The 17128-nt window shown below is 31.4% G+C and overlaps 1 protein-coding gene across 2 annotated transcripts; it reads left to right on the top strand.

Annotated features, from left to right (window-relative positions):
• The first annotated feature begins 11 nt into the window (after positions 1-11).
• Positions 12-17082, top strand: LOC117330652 (potential E3 ubiquitin-protein ligase ariadne-2-like). 2 transcript variants are annotated; one of them, XR_004533379.1, is made up of 16 exons: positions 12-140; positions 1715-1996; positions 2332-2399; positions 2646-2709; positions 3390-3540; positions 3836-3957; positions 4135-4244; positions 4967-5084; positions 5754-5804; positions 6211-6256; positions 8208-8335; positions 8951-9094; positions 9566-9634; positions 10082-10165; positions 10701-12867; positions 12955-17082. XR_004533379.1 is itself a non-coding variant. In XM_033889086.1 (15 exons), exons 2-15 carry the CDS (start codon positions 1757-1759, stop codon positions 10770-10772), a joined length of 1467 nt encoding a protein of 488 aa, XP_033744977.1. In that variant the 5' UTR covers positions 12-140; positions 1715-1756; the 3' UTR covers positions 10773-17082. The 2 variants fall into 2 exon arrangements, 1 of the variants encoding a protein (XP_033744977.1); XM_033889086.1 differs by having other exon boundaries at positions 10701-17082.
• The last annotated feature ends 46 nt before the right edge of the window (positions 17083-17128 follow it).

The following is a 17128-nucleotide window of genomic DNA, read 5'->3' as shown; positions in this document are numbered from 1 at the left end:
ATTGCTGAAAATTTTCTATGGACGTCACTTCCGGTTTGGAAGGAAATCTTTGTCTGTTTGTTATTATTTGACAGTGGGGTAATTGGTTTTGTTTGACGTAAAATATCAACACCTTAGAGGATATCTTCAACAAAGAAAAGGTAAATCAATATTTAATGTAATAATGCCCAGCAAAAATACTTCAATATATGTCGGATTTTTTGTTAAAATAATATTCATAATGCCCATGGGGTCGTCACTAAAAATTTACGCATGCAATGTTGCTATGAAGAGACTGCTTTCTTTCTACAACATATCCTATCGATACTCAAAGCAGTTTATGCTTAAATAAAGACTTTAAATTCATATCATACCAAAATCAAAATTATATTTCCTCTTCATTGGGAAATCCGGACTTCAAGCACGTGTTAAATTCGAAGAAATATGCAGATAGGTATTCTCGAAAGCGAAAGGTCACTGCACATTATCGCTTCTGTTGATGATTTAATGTATAGCACCATCATCATGCTTTGTAATTCTAAACATTTATTTCCCAAAAGATTTTTCTATAATTCTCATTCTTATCGATTATCTCCACCACAAAATATTTTTAGCTGGTCACGTCCTATTGTTCGGGTTCATGTGCCAGGTGGTTACAACTTAAATGTTAAACGTACATTGTTTATCCTGGGTTTTTTTTCAATCACGTCCACTCGTATTTATTGTATGTACTTTGATGTTTTATATTGTATATATAATGCGATATGGTCTCGTTTCATAAAATTTTGAAACAATTTGTAATCATGACATCAGTCCATGCATAGGCCTAGGTGTGTCCATGGCCAATGTACACAACACAGGCATATGCATGATGTCATCTTTATTGTCCGTATACCTTTAAGCTTGTATGGGTTAATTTTGCTACAACATGGTATGTGCTATAGAACTACTTTTACTTATATTTCTATTTCAACAATTGATCATGACCTTGGATCATGAAGTGATATACATGTGATTGTTAAATCTTAACAAAACTATGAAATATTTTTATTTGTCAAACATTTGAGGATGACCAAAACTGGAAAAATTGCAAGACACATGTATAGAACACATGATTAGTAGTTAGCCTACTTTATGATAATGACTTCCTATATATAGCTAGTGATCTAAGCAATTGGTGCCTATATCTGTCAAACGCAAGCTTAAGTAATTACAATATCTAATAAAACTTAATTACCTGGTATGAAAAGATAACTGTTTATGGATCTTGACCATTATGATCGTGAAATTCCTTTATCTTCAACTTAAGTAAGCATATATATCTGGTAAAAGAAGATAATTGGTTTTGGATGTTGATAATTATGAGATGCCTATTGTGAGATTATTAAATAGCAGAATCATCAATGACTAGTATAATGAGCTATATTTAGTGTATTAATAAAGCACATATTAATGAAATTTATTCAACACTTAAATTAATACTTCCTACACACATTTTAATTATATATATAAACTTAATTACTAAACAGAGGTGTGAAAGTGAACAAAAATGAAGAACTATTTTAAATGGTCAACTTAGATTATTATATACCAATTAAGCAATTAATGAAATATAAATTTATTTTATAACTACTAAAACTGGACTAGTTTCAGGGGAAGTCTGGCATAGTCTGTTATATATAAATGTACATTACATACATATATAATTATTCTGTACTATAATTATGTATTGCAGTGAAACTGGTGACGAACAAATACTCAGTTAAGGAAGACAGAAATGTCTGTGGAGATGAAAAGTCAGGATTCAGATAATGATTCTGACTATGATCAGTCAGATCACATGGATGAAGATGATGAGGATTTTTGTGGTTACTATGACAACGACACAGATGACCTTGATATTGATAGGCCAAAGAAGACAGATGATCCAGAGTATTTTGAATATGAACTGTTGAAAGTTGAAGATGTTGAAAGATTGCTCAATGAAGATGTAGAAGTTCTATGTAGCTGTCTCAAGGTAAGTTAAAATACCTGACGTTAACTTTAGCCCAACTTGACATATATATGTAGGAATCTATGGTCCTGCATGGGTAATTATAACGGTAAGTACTTTATAAATCAAATAAAGCTTTTAATTTTATAATTTTCTTGTAAATTGTAATTTGATTAATACTGAAATGATAGACATACATGTATATGTTTCAGTGAAATTAATTTTAGCACAATATCAAATGACCAATGTCATTTACAATCAGAAAAATGCCATTTCTGTCTTAAAGAATCAGATTTATTTGAATATTGTATTACCACCTGAAGTTATTCACTGATAATTGTTCTATTTATTAATCTTAGGTAGATCCACACCTAGCCAAAATGCTGCTTCAGGTACATCAGTGGAAAAAAGAATTTATCATGGAAAGGTGAGAGAACAAAGTGTTTGTTATGTAAATACAGTGCTTCATAATTGACCTCATCAGATTATTTTTCTGACCACATCAATTGCATTTCAGAATGATTTGATTTTTTTTATGACAATTTAATTGTCTGGCCATTCATTGAGAAATAAGAATAAACAAATATAAAGACAATGATGCACAATGCATTTTCAATATATTATGTTTTCTTCCTTGAGTTTTATGTATTGCCAAATTGACTTCCATTTATAGATACAAGAGAGATCCGGCAAAGTTCTTAGTAGATTCCAAAATTACACCAGCTGTCAAATACAAGGTAATTATATATAGTCATGGTATATCAAATGACAATGATGTATGTACAAGATGTATTATAAGAAATAATATAAGTGAACCTCGATTCTGCAGATTATGCTATATGTTGTAAAACAAAAGACTCCTAAATGTTTAAAGTAATCCAAAATAAGGTTTATGCACATGTATATTGGTAATTGATTTGATACGAACATCTTTAACAAATTTATTGGGGACAATACATACCGTATGTAGATATTCTTTGGATCCAAATAAACTGATATCCATATTGGATGTATAAAAAATGTACATGTATAACATACATATATGTACATATTGATATACTTGTAAATTTAAATGTAAATAAGATAAGTAGATATAGAGTAAATGTAATACATGTATGTACTCTTTTCTTAGAAATATATTTAAATCTACTTTTGAAGATTTTTAATGCGTAATTTCAGTTATAATTGATATGATAGTTTTATATTTGTATTTTTTTGCCATTTCTTCCAACTACATGTACTACTTATTTAATAATGAAACCATGCCATACAATAGAGATTAAAGTAAGTATGTAGCCTTTTTTTGTAGGGTAATACTTTTAACTGATTTCATAAAATCTGGTTATGAAATTAAGTTGTGAGGTCATTCATCATGCTAGGATGCTACATAACGCTTTTGTGTTATTTTCTCCAACAGAGTGCACCACTTGGCGTACAGAACACATGTTCAGTGTGTTGTAAAAAGGTGTCTGCCGATCACTTCTGTCACCTCAGTTGCGGCCATGTATTCTGCAGAGAATGCTGGGACTGCTACTTCCAAGTTCAGATTCAACAGGGAGTTACATCTGGTATGTTTCTGCCAAATGATTAAGGGTGGTTAAGCTTTCATGGTGGATCATATTTTACAAACACTTTCATGAATTTAATGTTTAAAAATGACTATTAGAAAATATTACAATGTACTTGAACATATAATGGTATTTGAAGTACTTACTTTATACCAAGAGACTTTCACCACATTTAACTTTGCTAATTTCACCCAATAAGAAGATACTTAAAATTCTGCCAGCTGTTAATTAGATTGTCTACAGATTGAAATTTTACGAGTTTCTTGTATGCACCATATTGAAATACATTACACAGGTATTGAGTGTATGGAGAACAACTGTCACATCTTGGTGCCAGAGGATTTCCTATGTCGGTCACTATCCAAACCCGACCTCCGTGACAAGTACACAAAGCTCTCCTTCTTGGATCTTGTAAATGTAAGTTATCACTGTAAAATGTTCTCCTGTGTTTCCAATGTGTTAAAGGAGACGTGTCAGACATACTTGCCATATCTCAGATTAATAATCACACCGATTCACTTATTACATGAAAAGGTAAAAAATGAAGAATATTTGAGTTAAATGTGCATTTTAATATGTCTTTTATTCTAATAGACACATCCACAGCTGAGATTCTGCCCTGGGCCAAATTGTTCCAATGTGGTGAGAGCCAAAGACACAAGGTCTAAAAAAGTAGATTGTGCCCAGTGTAAAACTATATTTTGGTGAGTACAATACTGCTTTAGTACATGTACAGGAACCTTTCAAATCTGCATCATTAATTGCCGTTAATGATAATTTGATAATGAAAGTGCTTTTTTAGAGATAGAGAAAAATGAATAAGATTTTTCAGGATTGGGTTTCTGGCCACAACCTATACAGATTGGCTGGATTTGTGTCTTTTGTACAAGATAGCTGAAATATTCAGGATTGAACCCAAAAGAAAAATAGTTAAGCAAACCTCATATATTTTCTTACCCGCCTAGAAAGTAATGGAGAACAGAATGCTGTCTCTATAAAGAAAAACGATACATGTGCATATACTTTGTTGTTGTATGGTATTTAGTAAAATATACCAGATAATGTACTTAAAATTGAGCATACTCAATATATATGCTTTCTACTATTCAGTGTATTTATCTGGCTGTAAGCCCCCTCCAACTTTTGACCTCTTTAATTTGCATTAGGAGGGTACCCAGTAATAAACCATTTTAAAGCTAGACAGCGTGGGCATGCCTAGGTCAGGAAGCAATCTCTTGTTTCATGAATATTCAGAAGAAGTTTTCCTGAGCGTCAATGTATAATGTTATTTATGATTAATATCAATTACCTGATATGTTAATTAGTTACCAATATACACTAACTTCTAATTAACTGATACTATAACAAGTTATAGTCACATGACTTATTGAAACTGTTATAATTTGTGGTATATCCCTGGTTTCAGCTTTGGATGTGGCATTGAATATCACGCCCCAACAGACTGTGCCACCATTAGAAAGTGGCTCACCAAATGTGCTGACGACTCAGAAACCGCCAACTACATCAGTGCTCACACTAAAGATGTAAGTCTTACCTATCTAATATTTGGGTACAGCCTGGAATTCCAGGAAAACCAGGTCCTTGGTTTCTGGGGAAAAAGAAATAGGTTTTTGAATATAGCTTGGAATTCCAAGAAAACCAGGTTCTTGGATACAGGTTTGAATTCAGGACTTTAACAAGGAGACTTAACACAAACATACCCGCAGCCTTCCAAAACATGCATACGCGCTCGCCACGCACATGTATATTGCACGCACAGGAGGCCGTCCTTAAATGACCTCACCTGTTCATAGGATGTTAAACAAGTTAAACCAATCCAAACCAAACGAAGAATTCCAGGAAAACCAGGTTCTTGGGTAAAGCTTGGAAATCTGAAAAAGTAGGTTCTTTGGTACAGCCTGGAAATCCAAGAAACCAGGTTTTGTTTCCTGGGAATTTGTTGTTTCTCTACTTGAAGTAAATGTTAAATATGACTAGCTGATGATATTGATGAGAAGTATGCACATGCAATGGAATGATGTTGAAATGTATTCCTCAAAATACACAACTACCTGCCACAAAACCTTTCAGTAAAACATCAGTCTGTTGTTGGAGGGAAAAATTGGGAAAAACCTACTTTCGTTTTTAATTGATCATTTACTCTTTGTTGGAGATGTAGCATAATAAAGATACATTTTCTCTCTGCTTTGTAGTGTCCAAAATGTCACGTTTGTATCGAGAAAAATGGAGGCTGTAATCATGTGGTAAGTATTCCCATCAGTCATTGTCTGTGGTTAAAGTAAGTCCACAGAACACTATCCAAAATGACTGGTTGTTCTATTTTAAATGCATTCTCAGGAGTAAACTGTTACAGTAGTTTTCATTAAAAATCTAGTAATGAGCTTAAATGCTTTCCAGGAATTGTCAGAAAATGGTATTGGACCAGGAAATCCATCTGTATCACTACAACTGTAAATACTGGATCATGGCCCTGGTTTAACCATTTGAAACTAGTACATGATACAAACGAAAGCTGCTCATATATTGTTTCACGATTATTTGAATTGTTTGAAAATTCTGAGATTTAATTGAAAATTGAACATCGCAAATGATACTTAAATGCTTGATGATGTATATTTTTGTCTTACATTTTGTATTTTTCTTTTACAGCAATGTACGAAATGCAAAAACGACTTTTGCTGGATGTGTTTAGGAGGCAAGTATTTTATTTTCATATAATCATGCCCAATTCAATCCACATACATGTTGTTTTCTATGAAATATTATAATCAGTTATCCTGTAATAAGTCCATAGAGCAACACAAAAACATTGATAGCACATTTACTACATGCATGAGAGGGGCTAATGTAATTGATGTATCATGATAACAAGCAATGTAAAAGTTAGAGAATCAGTTACACTGGTGACAGTAAATACTTTCATTAAATGGTCATTTTGACATTTATATCCCTCTGTGATCTACAAAAGAAAAAGAAATATACATGTACATTTGTATTTGAAAACTTCGCAAAACATCTAGTGTTCATTTCATGTTATTGAACTAAAACAAATTTTTATTACAATTATAACTGTTACTTAGTTTAAAATATGTGTATAATAAAAAGATTTTGGACAGTTATCCTTCTATATGTTTACACCTGTAAGACAGATACCAATTATCAGACACCAGATAAACTACAGGTCACTGCATCCTTGTAAAGGAGGCTGAAATTTGGTATTTTGCTTGATCAAGCTTCATTTACATTAATGTTTGCTCAAAACCGCATACAAATAACTCTAAATTGCTGAACAACTGATTGTCATCTGGGATGAATAACTCTAAATTTCTGAACAACTGATTGTCATCTGGGATGAATAAAGGAAGATAACTCATGATCGCTTAGCAAGTTGCATTTTTTTTTCAGAATTACCTCCCCTTGTTACTAGTATAATTTGTCACCTGGGATGTATTTCTGAGGTTTCCAGTAACTTTCCATTACAGCTGATTTCCATGATGTCAAGGACTTATTTCGGTACCCCACTAGAAATGAATTGAAATAACAGCTTATTTGGAGCTTGTTTAAACAGAGTTATTTCCCTCTACATTCCATCTGTGACATCACTCAGGGTGTTGCCCAACTAGTATTGAAATTTCCTATCTTAATGCTTATATATTTAATTCTTTGTAAAGTTATTTTCTATTAAATGATAAGCATTTGGAGATTGATATTTGATACCTGTACATTATATGCTGCCATAGTTATGATGTAATAAGCTCAAAGGGCAAAAAAAAAAAAAAGACTTTGACTCCAAGTTGGGGATGGGCTTATTTCAGGGTTATGAAACAATATTTCTTAGTATGTTTTTTTGCTGAAGTGCAATATATATTGATAAACTAACAGCCATGGGCTTATTACCAGATGAATAAGGTATTTACAGTATTAGATTAGAAATTTATCTCTGGTGGTATAGATTATAATTATAATTATACAAAATACATACAGTGTCTTAAAAGTGTGATTCCATAGTCTTTAAAGGCAGGAAATAAATACACATCTTAATGTGACTCTAGTCTAAATTAAAACAACATACTATGTAGTATCATAAAGGGAGATAACACACTCATGGTGCTACCTCTATACTGAAGACGAATTTAAAACTATTGACTGGTGGAACAAAGTAATGAAAACATTATCCAACTTAACAATTGCACTGAAATTTGACTTATCATTGTTGATCTCAACAGCAAACCAGCATTAAAAATGTGTAATAAGACTCATCAGTTTGGATATATATACATGTATACGTATACAAGGTTTATCTTTTCACAAACAATATACATAACAATGCGTACAAGTATCGTTGTAGCGTTTTAAGACTGACTGGTCTCTTTGACAAGCTCTGACTGACAAATTAAGCAAAATTCATGTTTACCTGTACGTCTGTGTGACGAAATGGTAATCTTACATGTATTATCACTCCCTGATGAGACATTTCGTCTATCGACATAGTGTGTATATACAGTGTGTATATACAGGCTGTAGTGTATCAAATAGACTACATAAAAAATGATAGAAGAAGCAAAGACAATTTCTACAATGGAGTGATCTCCCTTGTGTTATAATATACCACAAGTAATTTATTATTTTGTTTATGTCCTTGGCAGATTGGAGGACCCATGGAAGTGAATACTATGAGTGCAGTCGGTACAAAGAGAATCCCAACATTGCCAATGAGTCAGTCCACGCTCAAGCCAGGGAGGCCTTAAAGAAGTACCTCTTCTACTTTGAACGGGTAATTGATATGGTTCCCATCTGTCTGTCTGTCAGCACCTTCAAATTTGTTTCCGTTTAATTATCTGAAATTTTACACAGTGATGCTGTACCTCATAGAGATGCATAATACATATTTTTTAAATAATATTTTAGTCCAGCATTCTAAATATAGTTGCTGTCCCATCATTTTAAAAAACACAACCATAAGGTATATTTTGAATTTTGTGTATCTTTACTCTAAAATATTTTTGTCCTAATATAACGAGAGATAGATAGCTGAATTCAAACACGAAGAATTATCAAAAAACAAAAAACGAATCAAAGGTTAAAAAATCAATTTTTTGTGTTAATTACTTAAAATTTTTGATGTCATTATGAAGGAAGTCAGTGAGCCGAAACAAGAAGTCAACAGAACAACGGTCAAGTTCATCAGGTGTAAAGTCAAAGTCAGATATTCTGTTGACTTATAAATGTTCATCAGCAAAATCTTTGGTGGGAAGTTGACAAAAAGAGAAACAAAAAATAGTTAAAGCATTAACCTGAAAGAGACATTACGCACAAACACAAGTCTCAGAACCAATGTGTCAAAAGAAATTAAGAATAATCTTAATGTATTTTTTCCCTTTGTCTATAGTACGAGAATCATGCCAAGAGTCTCAAGTTGGAGGAGCAAACACTGTCTAAAATAACGACTCGTATCCAGGAAAAAGTGATGATCAACTCTGGTACATGGATCGATTGGCAGTACCTCCTTGATGCTGCAGTCCTGCTCAGGAAGGTATGATTTATCAAGGGAGGTAATTGGTGACCTAACAACTTAATAAATTACAAAAGAAAAACACCAAAATGGAGCATTGTAATATTTCAGAATTTTGCATCAAATGTGTAGGCTGAATGACATTCATGATCAGGGGAAGGAAAAAGGAAAGAACAATTATGTAGATTGACTGAAATACATTTTTTCTTGCATAAAATTTTATAGAAATTCACTACTGAAAAACACTCCTAAGAAACTTTTGAATTACAAAAAATTTATAAATTTTATTCCATTAAATTGTTTTTTTTTTAACAGAAATGTGGTTGTGTTATACATGGTGCATGCTATATCGGTCAACTGTCTAACATGGCAAAAATAAACATCGAAAAATGAATTTCAACTCTTTGTTCTCGAATCAATATTTGTATGTTATTTAATGATAAAAATCCACTACTTCCTAGAGAGTATGAAATTGATGTTTGTTGTTCACAGTGCCGATACACTCTCCAGTATACATATCCCTACGCATACTACATGGAAAAAACAGCAAGGAAACAGCTTGTAAGTATCTGTATACAACAAGTTTTGTATCGTCCTTTAGCTCTCAAAATTCCATCACTTTACAAATTAATACAAAATAAAAGGCATTTGGAAAATATGTTAAAACAATTGTTGGATTATCTATGAAAAATCCTGGGAATGTAGCTATTTGTTTACTGCTGAAATCAATTATCTACAGAAATTTTATCTTAATCTTTGGTGAAATTTATACCATATTTGATTGAATGTTTTCATGTTTGACATTTACATGTTAGAGGTCTATCACCATATCAGTATGCTATGGAAACAAGAAAGTCCTCAAAGATTTTTGAAAAATTATTAATTAACAGCAAATCCTTCTTGAAGATTTAAAATCCCAGTGTAAACACTAACTCTTAATAAAATAGAATATAAACATTTTAGAGTTGAAATGAATCTGGCCTGACTTTGATTGGGGTTTCATTTTAGTTTGAATACCAGCAAGCCCAGTTGGAGGCTGAGGTGGAGAATTTATCTTGGAAAATAGAACGTGCTGAGATTACTGACAGAGGAGTAAGTATTTTGGTTGTCTTCTTGTTCCTAACTCGCAGACTTTACTGACAGAGAACAAGTTTTGTTCAATATGTGATTGATTTCCTTTCATTTAGAGGTATTTCAGTATTCCATTCTCTCAACCACAGCTGTTTTCTTTTTGGGGGCTGCGATAATTAAGTCAGTTAGAGTACTGGCCACATAATCTCAGGGTGAAGATCTGAGCTGCATGTTTCAATGCCCCCTACTTTTGTTTCTCGGAAAACTGAGCAAAGACGGGCAAGTCTGTGCTGTTGTGGTTGTGTCCTTGGACAGGACACTTTACCCTTGTTTCTCTGGATGGCTTGCGAACCTGGCTGTTTACAGGGCGATTAACCCATCAAACAATCAAATATGCTTTCTTTTGTTATCTTATTTCACATTGTAATTAGTCACTCAGAAAAAATATTACATATGTACTGGTAGCATAATGTATTTATATGTATGTTGTTGATTAAATTTTATGTCAGTCCCTGCATTGAGACATTTGATAATGTATACATTGTATTTTTTGTAGGATCTAGAAAACCAAATGGACATAGCAGAGAAAAGAAGGCAGACTCTACTTAAAGACTTCCTAGAAGTTTAAAGTTCTAATTCAAGTCCACAATGCGATAGACAAACTTCAGTTTATTTAAGCTTGGGCTCAGGGAAGTACCATCCAACGCCATGTGAGAGTCCAGCCTCGTCACAACACATTCATATGTCTGGGTTCAGGGATATTTGGATTCATGCAGCATGGCTTCAGATATTTGTCCTCAAGTAATTTGAATTCAGATATTTGAGCTCACGGAATACGAATTCAAATTTGTGTTCTTTAGTGAAATGAGTTGATACCCGAGTTCTAAGTTCAAGAATCGGATGACCCGTCAAACTTACAAATAAGCTGGAAATCTTGCCATAGTTAACCGTTGCTTGCTGTGTTAAGAGGAGTTGTAAGAATGTGAAGTGTTGGGATATATTTGAATATATTATCTGTATGAAACAACAAAATGAACATGTAAGGTTCGTGTTTGTTGGGGTGTCAAACTATTTGAATTAATTGAAATTCAAACTTTTTCATTGACTGTAGTGAGTAAGAAATGATATAAACAGTAATGAATTATAGATTCAACTTACAATCAATATTACATACATAGCATGTAAGACTGCCATAAACACGGATGATTGGTCGAGAGATATCACATGTCCTAGCTGGTGTTCTTGGACACCCGCAATCAAGTCATATTGACTCTGATATCTTCAACCTCCGCAACTTTCATCGTGACACAAATTAATTCTATGTAAATGCTCTGTATTGTAAAACTTGCTATAGTCATTTGTTGTAGATACAAAAGGTACACTTTCTGGTGTTTTCCAGATATGTCATATTGACCTTCACAACTTTTCAGTTTGTGGTGTGTTTACAGGGTCTGTACAATCACATATTGACCTCACTACAAGTGTTAAAGTAATTGTGAGAGTTTGTATATTTTTACCACTGGGTGAGTGTACTCATTGTAGCTTAGTAAATGTGTGAAGACAGATGTGTGCGAATCTAATATAACACTAAGTCTCAAAATTGATATTGTCAGAATACGGCCATGTAAACAATATCTATGAAATTCCAGTACATGGTTTGTATTTAATATATTATTCAGATTCTAAATCTTTGTTATGAGGTGATAAAATTCTACTGAAAATTCTTTAAGAATTAACAGTTGTGAATACGTAACAAGCAGTTCAGAGAAAAACTGTCTCTTATAAAAAAGACTTTAACTGGTAATGTAATGATATGTACCTGAACATATTAAGGATGATAGTATTATAATTGACGATGTGTGTTCTCTATCTAGAAATTTGTGTACTTTAACTTCCATTGAATTATGAAAATTGTAAGATGTAAAATGTTTTAAGATTTCAGTTATCTAATATGTTAACATTTAAAAATATTATTTAAATTTGAAGAAAAATTGTTCTTGTCAATTTACTTTTCAATTTCAATTTAGAATAAGATTTACATTTTCCTTGGATGTACTGTGCTACCAGTATTTATCAATTTTTGAATATACATGTAATTGGAGTAAGGATGTCTGTTACACTTTTACAGAGAAATCTTAGAGATTATTTCTAGGGAGTAAACAAATATATAACTGATATAAATCTAACTCCATATTTCAATGGGTTGACATTCCAGAAATTATGATGCTGATGATTAAAATTATTTATATTTGGTTTCTTTTTGAAAATGGTATTATCGTTAACTAAAAATCAGAATCGTGACGTGTATGTTTTTACATATAGTGGTAATAAGTCATTTACTTTTTTACCAGATGTTTGATTGGAAAATAAATGATTTATTAAAACAAACCACTTTAATATAATGCACTAGCTTTGTTGATTACTTAACCACTGGAACGTGTGATTTAAACGGTAATATACCATTTCACAGGGACTTGTGATTAAGATAACATTTCACAGTGACTTGTGATTAAGATAACATTTCACAGGGACTTGTGATTAAGATAACATTTCACAGGGACTTGTGATTAAGATAACATTTCACAGGGACTTGTTAACTACTAGTATGATCCATTTCACAGAGACTTGTGATTAAGATAACATTTCAGAGTGACTTGTGATTAAGATAACATTTCACAGTGACTTGTGATTAAGATAACATTTCAAAGTGACTTGTGATTAAGGTAACATTTCACAGGGACTTGTGATTAAGATAACATTTCACAGGGACTTGTGATTAAGATAACATTTCACAGGGACTTGTGATTAAGATAACATTTCACAGGGAATTGTGACCATTATGCAGTGGCAATATGCATGTAATCAGGATTATTACATTTTATTTTATTTATTTTTAAGAAATTTTGAATCAAGTTATAACTTATTAATATTTATTATCAATAATTCTTGCTGGTCAGGATCGAGGACTGAGGAGGTGTTAGTATGGGGTGTTTTTTTCAGATAGAAATACTGTACAATGGTAGTTAAGATTGAAATTGATGAAGAAGCACCACATGTACAGAGCATGAAAGTCTGATTAAAGAAGTGTAGGTATTGCTTAATTATAATATTGTAGAAGCTAAAAATTATGCCAAAATGCCAAAGAACATTGTCATTATTATTATTATTATTATATTCTCATAATATATTTTCCCCATATTTTGTGTGATTTGCTCTCAATTTTCATCTGACACTATTGTCTTTAGTGCCATTAACATGCACTGCTTCAACTTCCTTTCAACATTATTCTAGTATAAACTTAGACAGAAATATTTAAATCTTTTTCATCCTTTATTAATTAAACAATACAAATAAATTCATATAAGATTATTCATATTCCCAAGCCTTATTGACACCCAGTACATGTATATGTTTACTAAGTCATATTCAGGATATAGGTATTAATTATCAACCTTTCCCCAACTTTTAGCGTTATGATTGGTTCACTAGTCTGAAGTTATTGACAGAAGAATTCTAGAACGGTGAAAGTAATATGTATTTCAGAATTTTTAGAAGTGAAAAAAATACAGAAAGGAGTCCACAGCTTTTTTGGGCAGTAAATTTTCTAATACAATGTTCTTTACCAAGTGTACTGAAATGAGAAAATTTGAAATTAATTTTCTAATTTTGTATTTTGTTGCAAATGACTTAACCTTCTTTGTTAAAATTCCCTGAAAAATTTAACATGTAGATTATTTAAAGCTTTAGTATCTCTCACAGAGTGTATTAAGTTTGTTTCTGTAACACGAGAGATTGCTAGCTTCAGATAAATAAGTATTACAATCAAGATATAACATGATTTCAGTCAGTGCTATGCTGTATGTCATTGTATTTATTAAAATCTATCGGAGGGGGGAAATTGAATCATTTATTGACATCTGATATTTCAAAAAATATTTTCCTGTGTCATTCTTTACTCTTTGAAATATTTCTTACCAGATAATCTTAAAATCGTAAAAACGTTGCCTCCAGATGTTTTGTTGTGTTATACTAGTGCTGTGAGCCAACATATTGCTGCAAATATATTAGTTGAACTTAATTTTATTTATTGTAAGTGATAAAAGATCTTCATTGATGTTTCTTTTCCATATTAGACCTGATAAGCGTGTCTGCTCCTGGAAGTGCACCCCAACTTTTATCTGGGAAAGAGGATTGGGATGCTTGATTTAAAAGGTTGCATCGCTAATCTGTCAATAGTCTTCAGTCTTTTTACCAAAGACTGTGTTTAAAAGACATGACAGAAAAATACTACTTTACTCAAAAAATCTTTCATTTTAATTTCAACCCTGTATTAATACCAAATTTCAAGCACATCCCTCTTGTGTGTTTTATTAGGTCAGTTACAAAGATCTTATCTACTTAAATGATACAGGTTTGGGTAACATATTAAAACTGTTAGTATGGGATGCTGCAGAATCTGTAAACAGTGATACGTCGATACGTGTATCGATATTGGGTTGTGACATGTTTCCTGTAGAATATAGTGGTAGTGGTCTGTAGATAATCACGTTTGTGGTTTATTAGTTGTATTAGTGGTCTAGGTTAGTTTAGATAAAGTCAATTTCACTATTTCACTTATCAATTTCTTAAATTTAGATATGAATTATCGAAGAAAAAAAGATCAAATTTAAAAAAAAAAAATATTGGTTACAGTTAATTTATTGTAATCTAAATCAAAATTAGATATTAATCAATGCCTTAATCATTCATTGTAGTGTAATTCTATTATTTGCTTCCTCTAGTTTCATTTTAAAGCCATACTGTGTACATGTGTTTAAATGTCTGTAAGCCTGAATACATTTCATGATTTGAATTTTTCTCTTTGTGTGGTTATTGTCGCATCCATTGTGTGGCTGTCTTTTTACCTTAACTAATTAGTACCTAGATTGCTTAAAATGCTAAGAGCATGAACGATATGTGAGTGAGTATGTTCGTATGATCCAACAATGTCTTTGATAGACAGTTTTGTTTAAAATTTTCCATCAAAAGCTAAATACAGATTTCACTATTCTTTCTACCCTCTGCTTTCAGTTTATGACATGGCTGATATTTTGTTTTGAAAATGAGATTTGTTTTTTGTTTGTTTTTTCTTTATCAAAAAAAAAATCTGCCCATTTACATAACAACAGGGTTGAGGGGTGTTTTTATGCACATATCGGTAATACTTGGGGTTTTATTAGGCTGAGAATGGGATGTTGTTTGTTATATTTTGAGTAAATGTTCCGATTATATTTGTTTATTGAATTCTAGACTTGATATTTCCTTCATTAAGAAACTCTAGACAGATTTGATCTTTCATTCATTGAGAGATATACAGTATATACCATATTTAACTTCATTTTGAGGGGATGGATTATTGATTAGTAGTAAAACAATACTATGTTACTGCTGAATGGATGGTTTCTTACTTCTGCACCTTTGAAATAAATGGTAAAACATTTCTGGTACTAGCAGTATAAATCAAATGGTATCAAATACTTACAAATGAAAACTTGTCTAGATCTTTAATACTTAAATGTTCTTTTCTAGTTTTGTTTTATCATTGAGAATGCAAATTTTGTTTCGTAAATAATTCATATTAAATAAGTCTTTATTCAGTAAGACTTTTCCACATTGGAATTGCATTTGTTAAATTAATATATCACCTTAATTTCCTAAGCAACCTAACATTTTAATGCATGTATTTATAAATACCAGTAAATTATGTATGTAGGTACATTTTGATGTACAATGATGTGTCTAAAATATTGGTTATATAATATTTTAACAAATATATTTGATGCAATTTGAAAAAAACATCAACAGATATTTATGACCTTGTTTTTCAATGGAATCTTTTGAAATTTCACAAACAGGTAGAGAATTATTTGCTCATTCCTCTGATAATCCTTTTACAATGGTATTTGTCAAGTAAGAGTAAAACACAAAACAACATCACACTTTGTTACAGTGTCTATATTTGTCTAATTCAGGAAAATGAAGCATGGGAAAAATACATAAAAATTATGTGGTGAAAGAGCTTACAAATGGAATTTTAAGAAGATCCATTGAAAAACTAAATCTGTTTTAAAATTCATTTAGAATTTGTCAAAATGCATGAAATATATACTAGAAATATGACATAATCAATATCATTATACTAAGTAGTAATCATGAATTGAGAGCTTACAAATGGAATTTTAAGAAAATCCACTGAAAAACAAAGCCGTTAAAATTCATTTAGAATTTGTCGAAATGCATGAAATATATACTAGAAATGTTACACGATCAATTAGTTTTGGTACAGTTCATCGTAGGTTATAACTAACAGAAACAAAAGATATTGGTTAGTTGTGACTCAGCACTGGATATGTAATTTTACTGTCAATTATCTCACAATCATTTATAAGTCTTTTTTTAATTTAACAGAAGTGTTTTATTGAAGATAAGCCCTCATTATCTATAGGGTCAATTGCAGGAATAAATCCAATATTTAATCAACACCGTTGTTTAGAACTTATGGGATTATTTTGTAGGTAAAATATATTGATGAATGAATGTAATATCCCTTTAATTTTGTCAATTTTCATCTATCTTTTTCATTTTATTATGTCTCATATATACTGTACTGTCTATCTTGACGTTTATAACTTAAACCTTTTTGATGATGACCTTCTATATCTGGACAGTGAGCTAGTCACTTCCTGTTGCCTATATGTATTCCTAGATATTGTAGCCTCTCTCTTCCTTCTCTTAACTATTATCAATGTATTATTTATTTTTTGATTAATTTGTTAATTATGACAAATGTGAAGTATAATATATATATAATACTGATCACTCTTAAGTTTTGTTGATGTGCATTTAGTAAAAAATGGAAGATAAAAAAATGGAGAAAAAATTAAAACAAAAATCATGTATTCTGTTTTTTGTTATCATTTAAAACTTTTTTGTAGTTCACATATT

The sequence above is a fragment of the Pecten maximus genome, chromosome 7 (genome assembly GCF_902652985.1).
Source record: "Pecten maximus chromosome 7, xPecMax1.1, whole genome shotgun sequence".
NCBI classification, from domain to species: Eukaryota; Metazoa; Mollusca; class Bivalvia; order Pectinida; family Pectinidae; genus Pecten; species Pecten maximus.
This window is presented reverse-complemented; position numbering and strand designations above follow the sequence as displayed.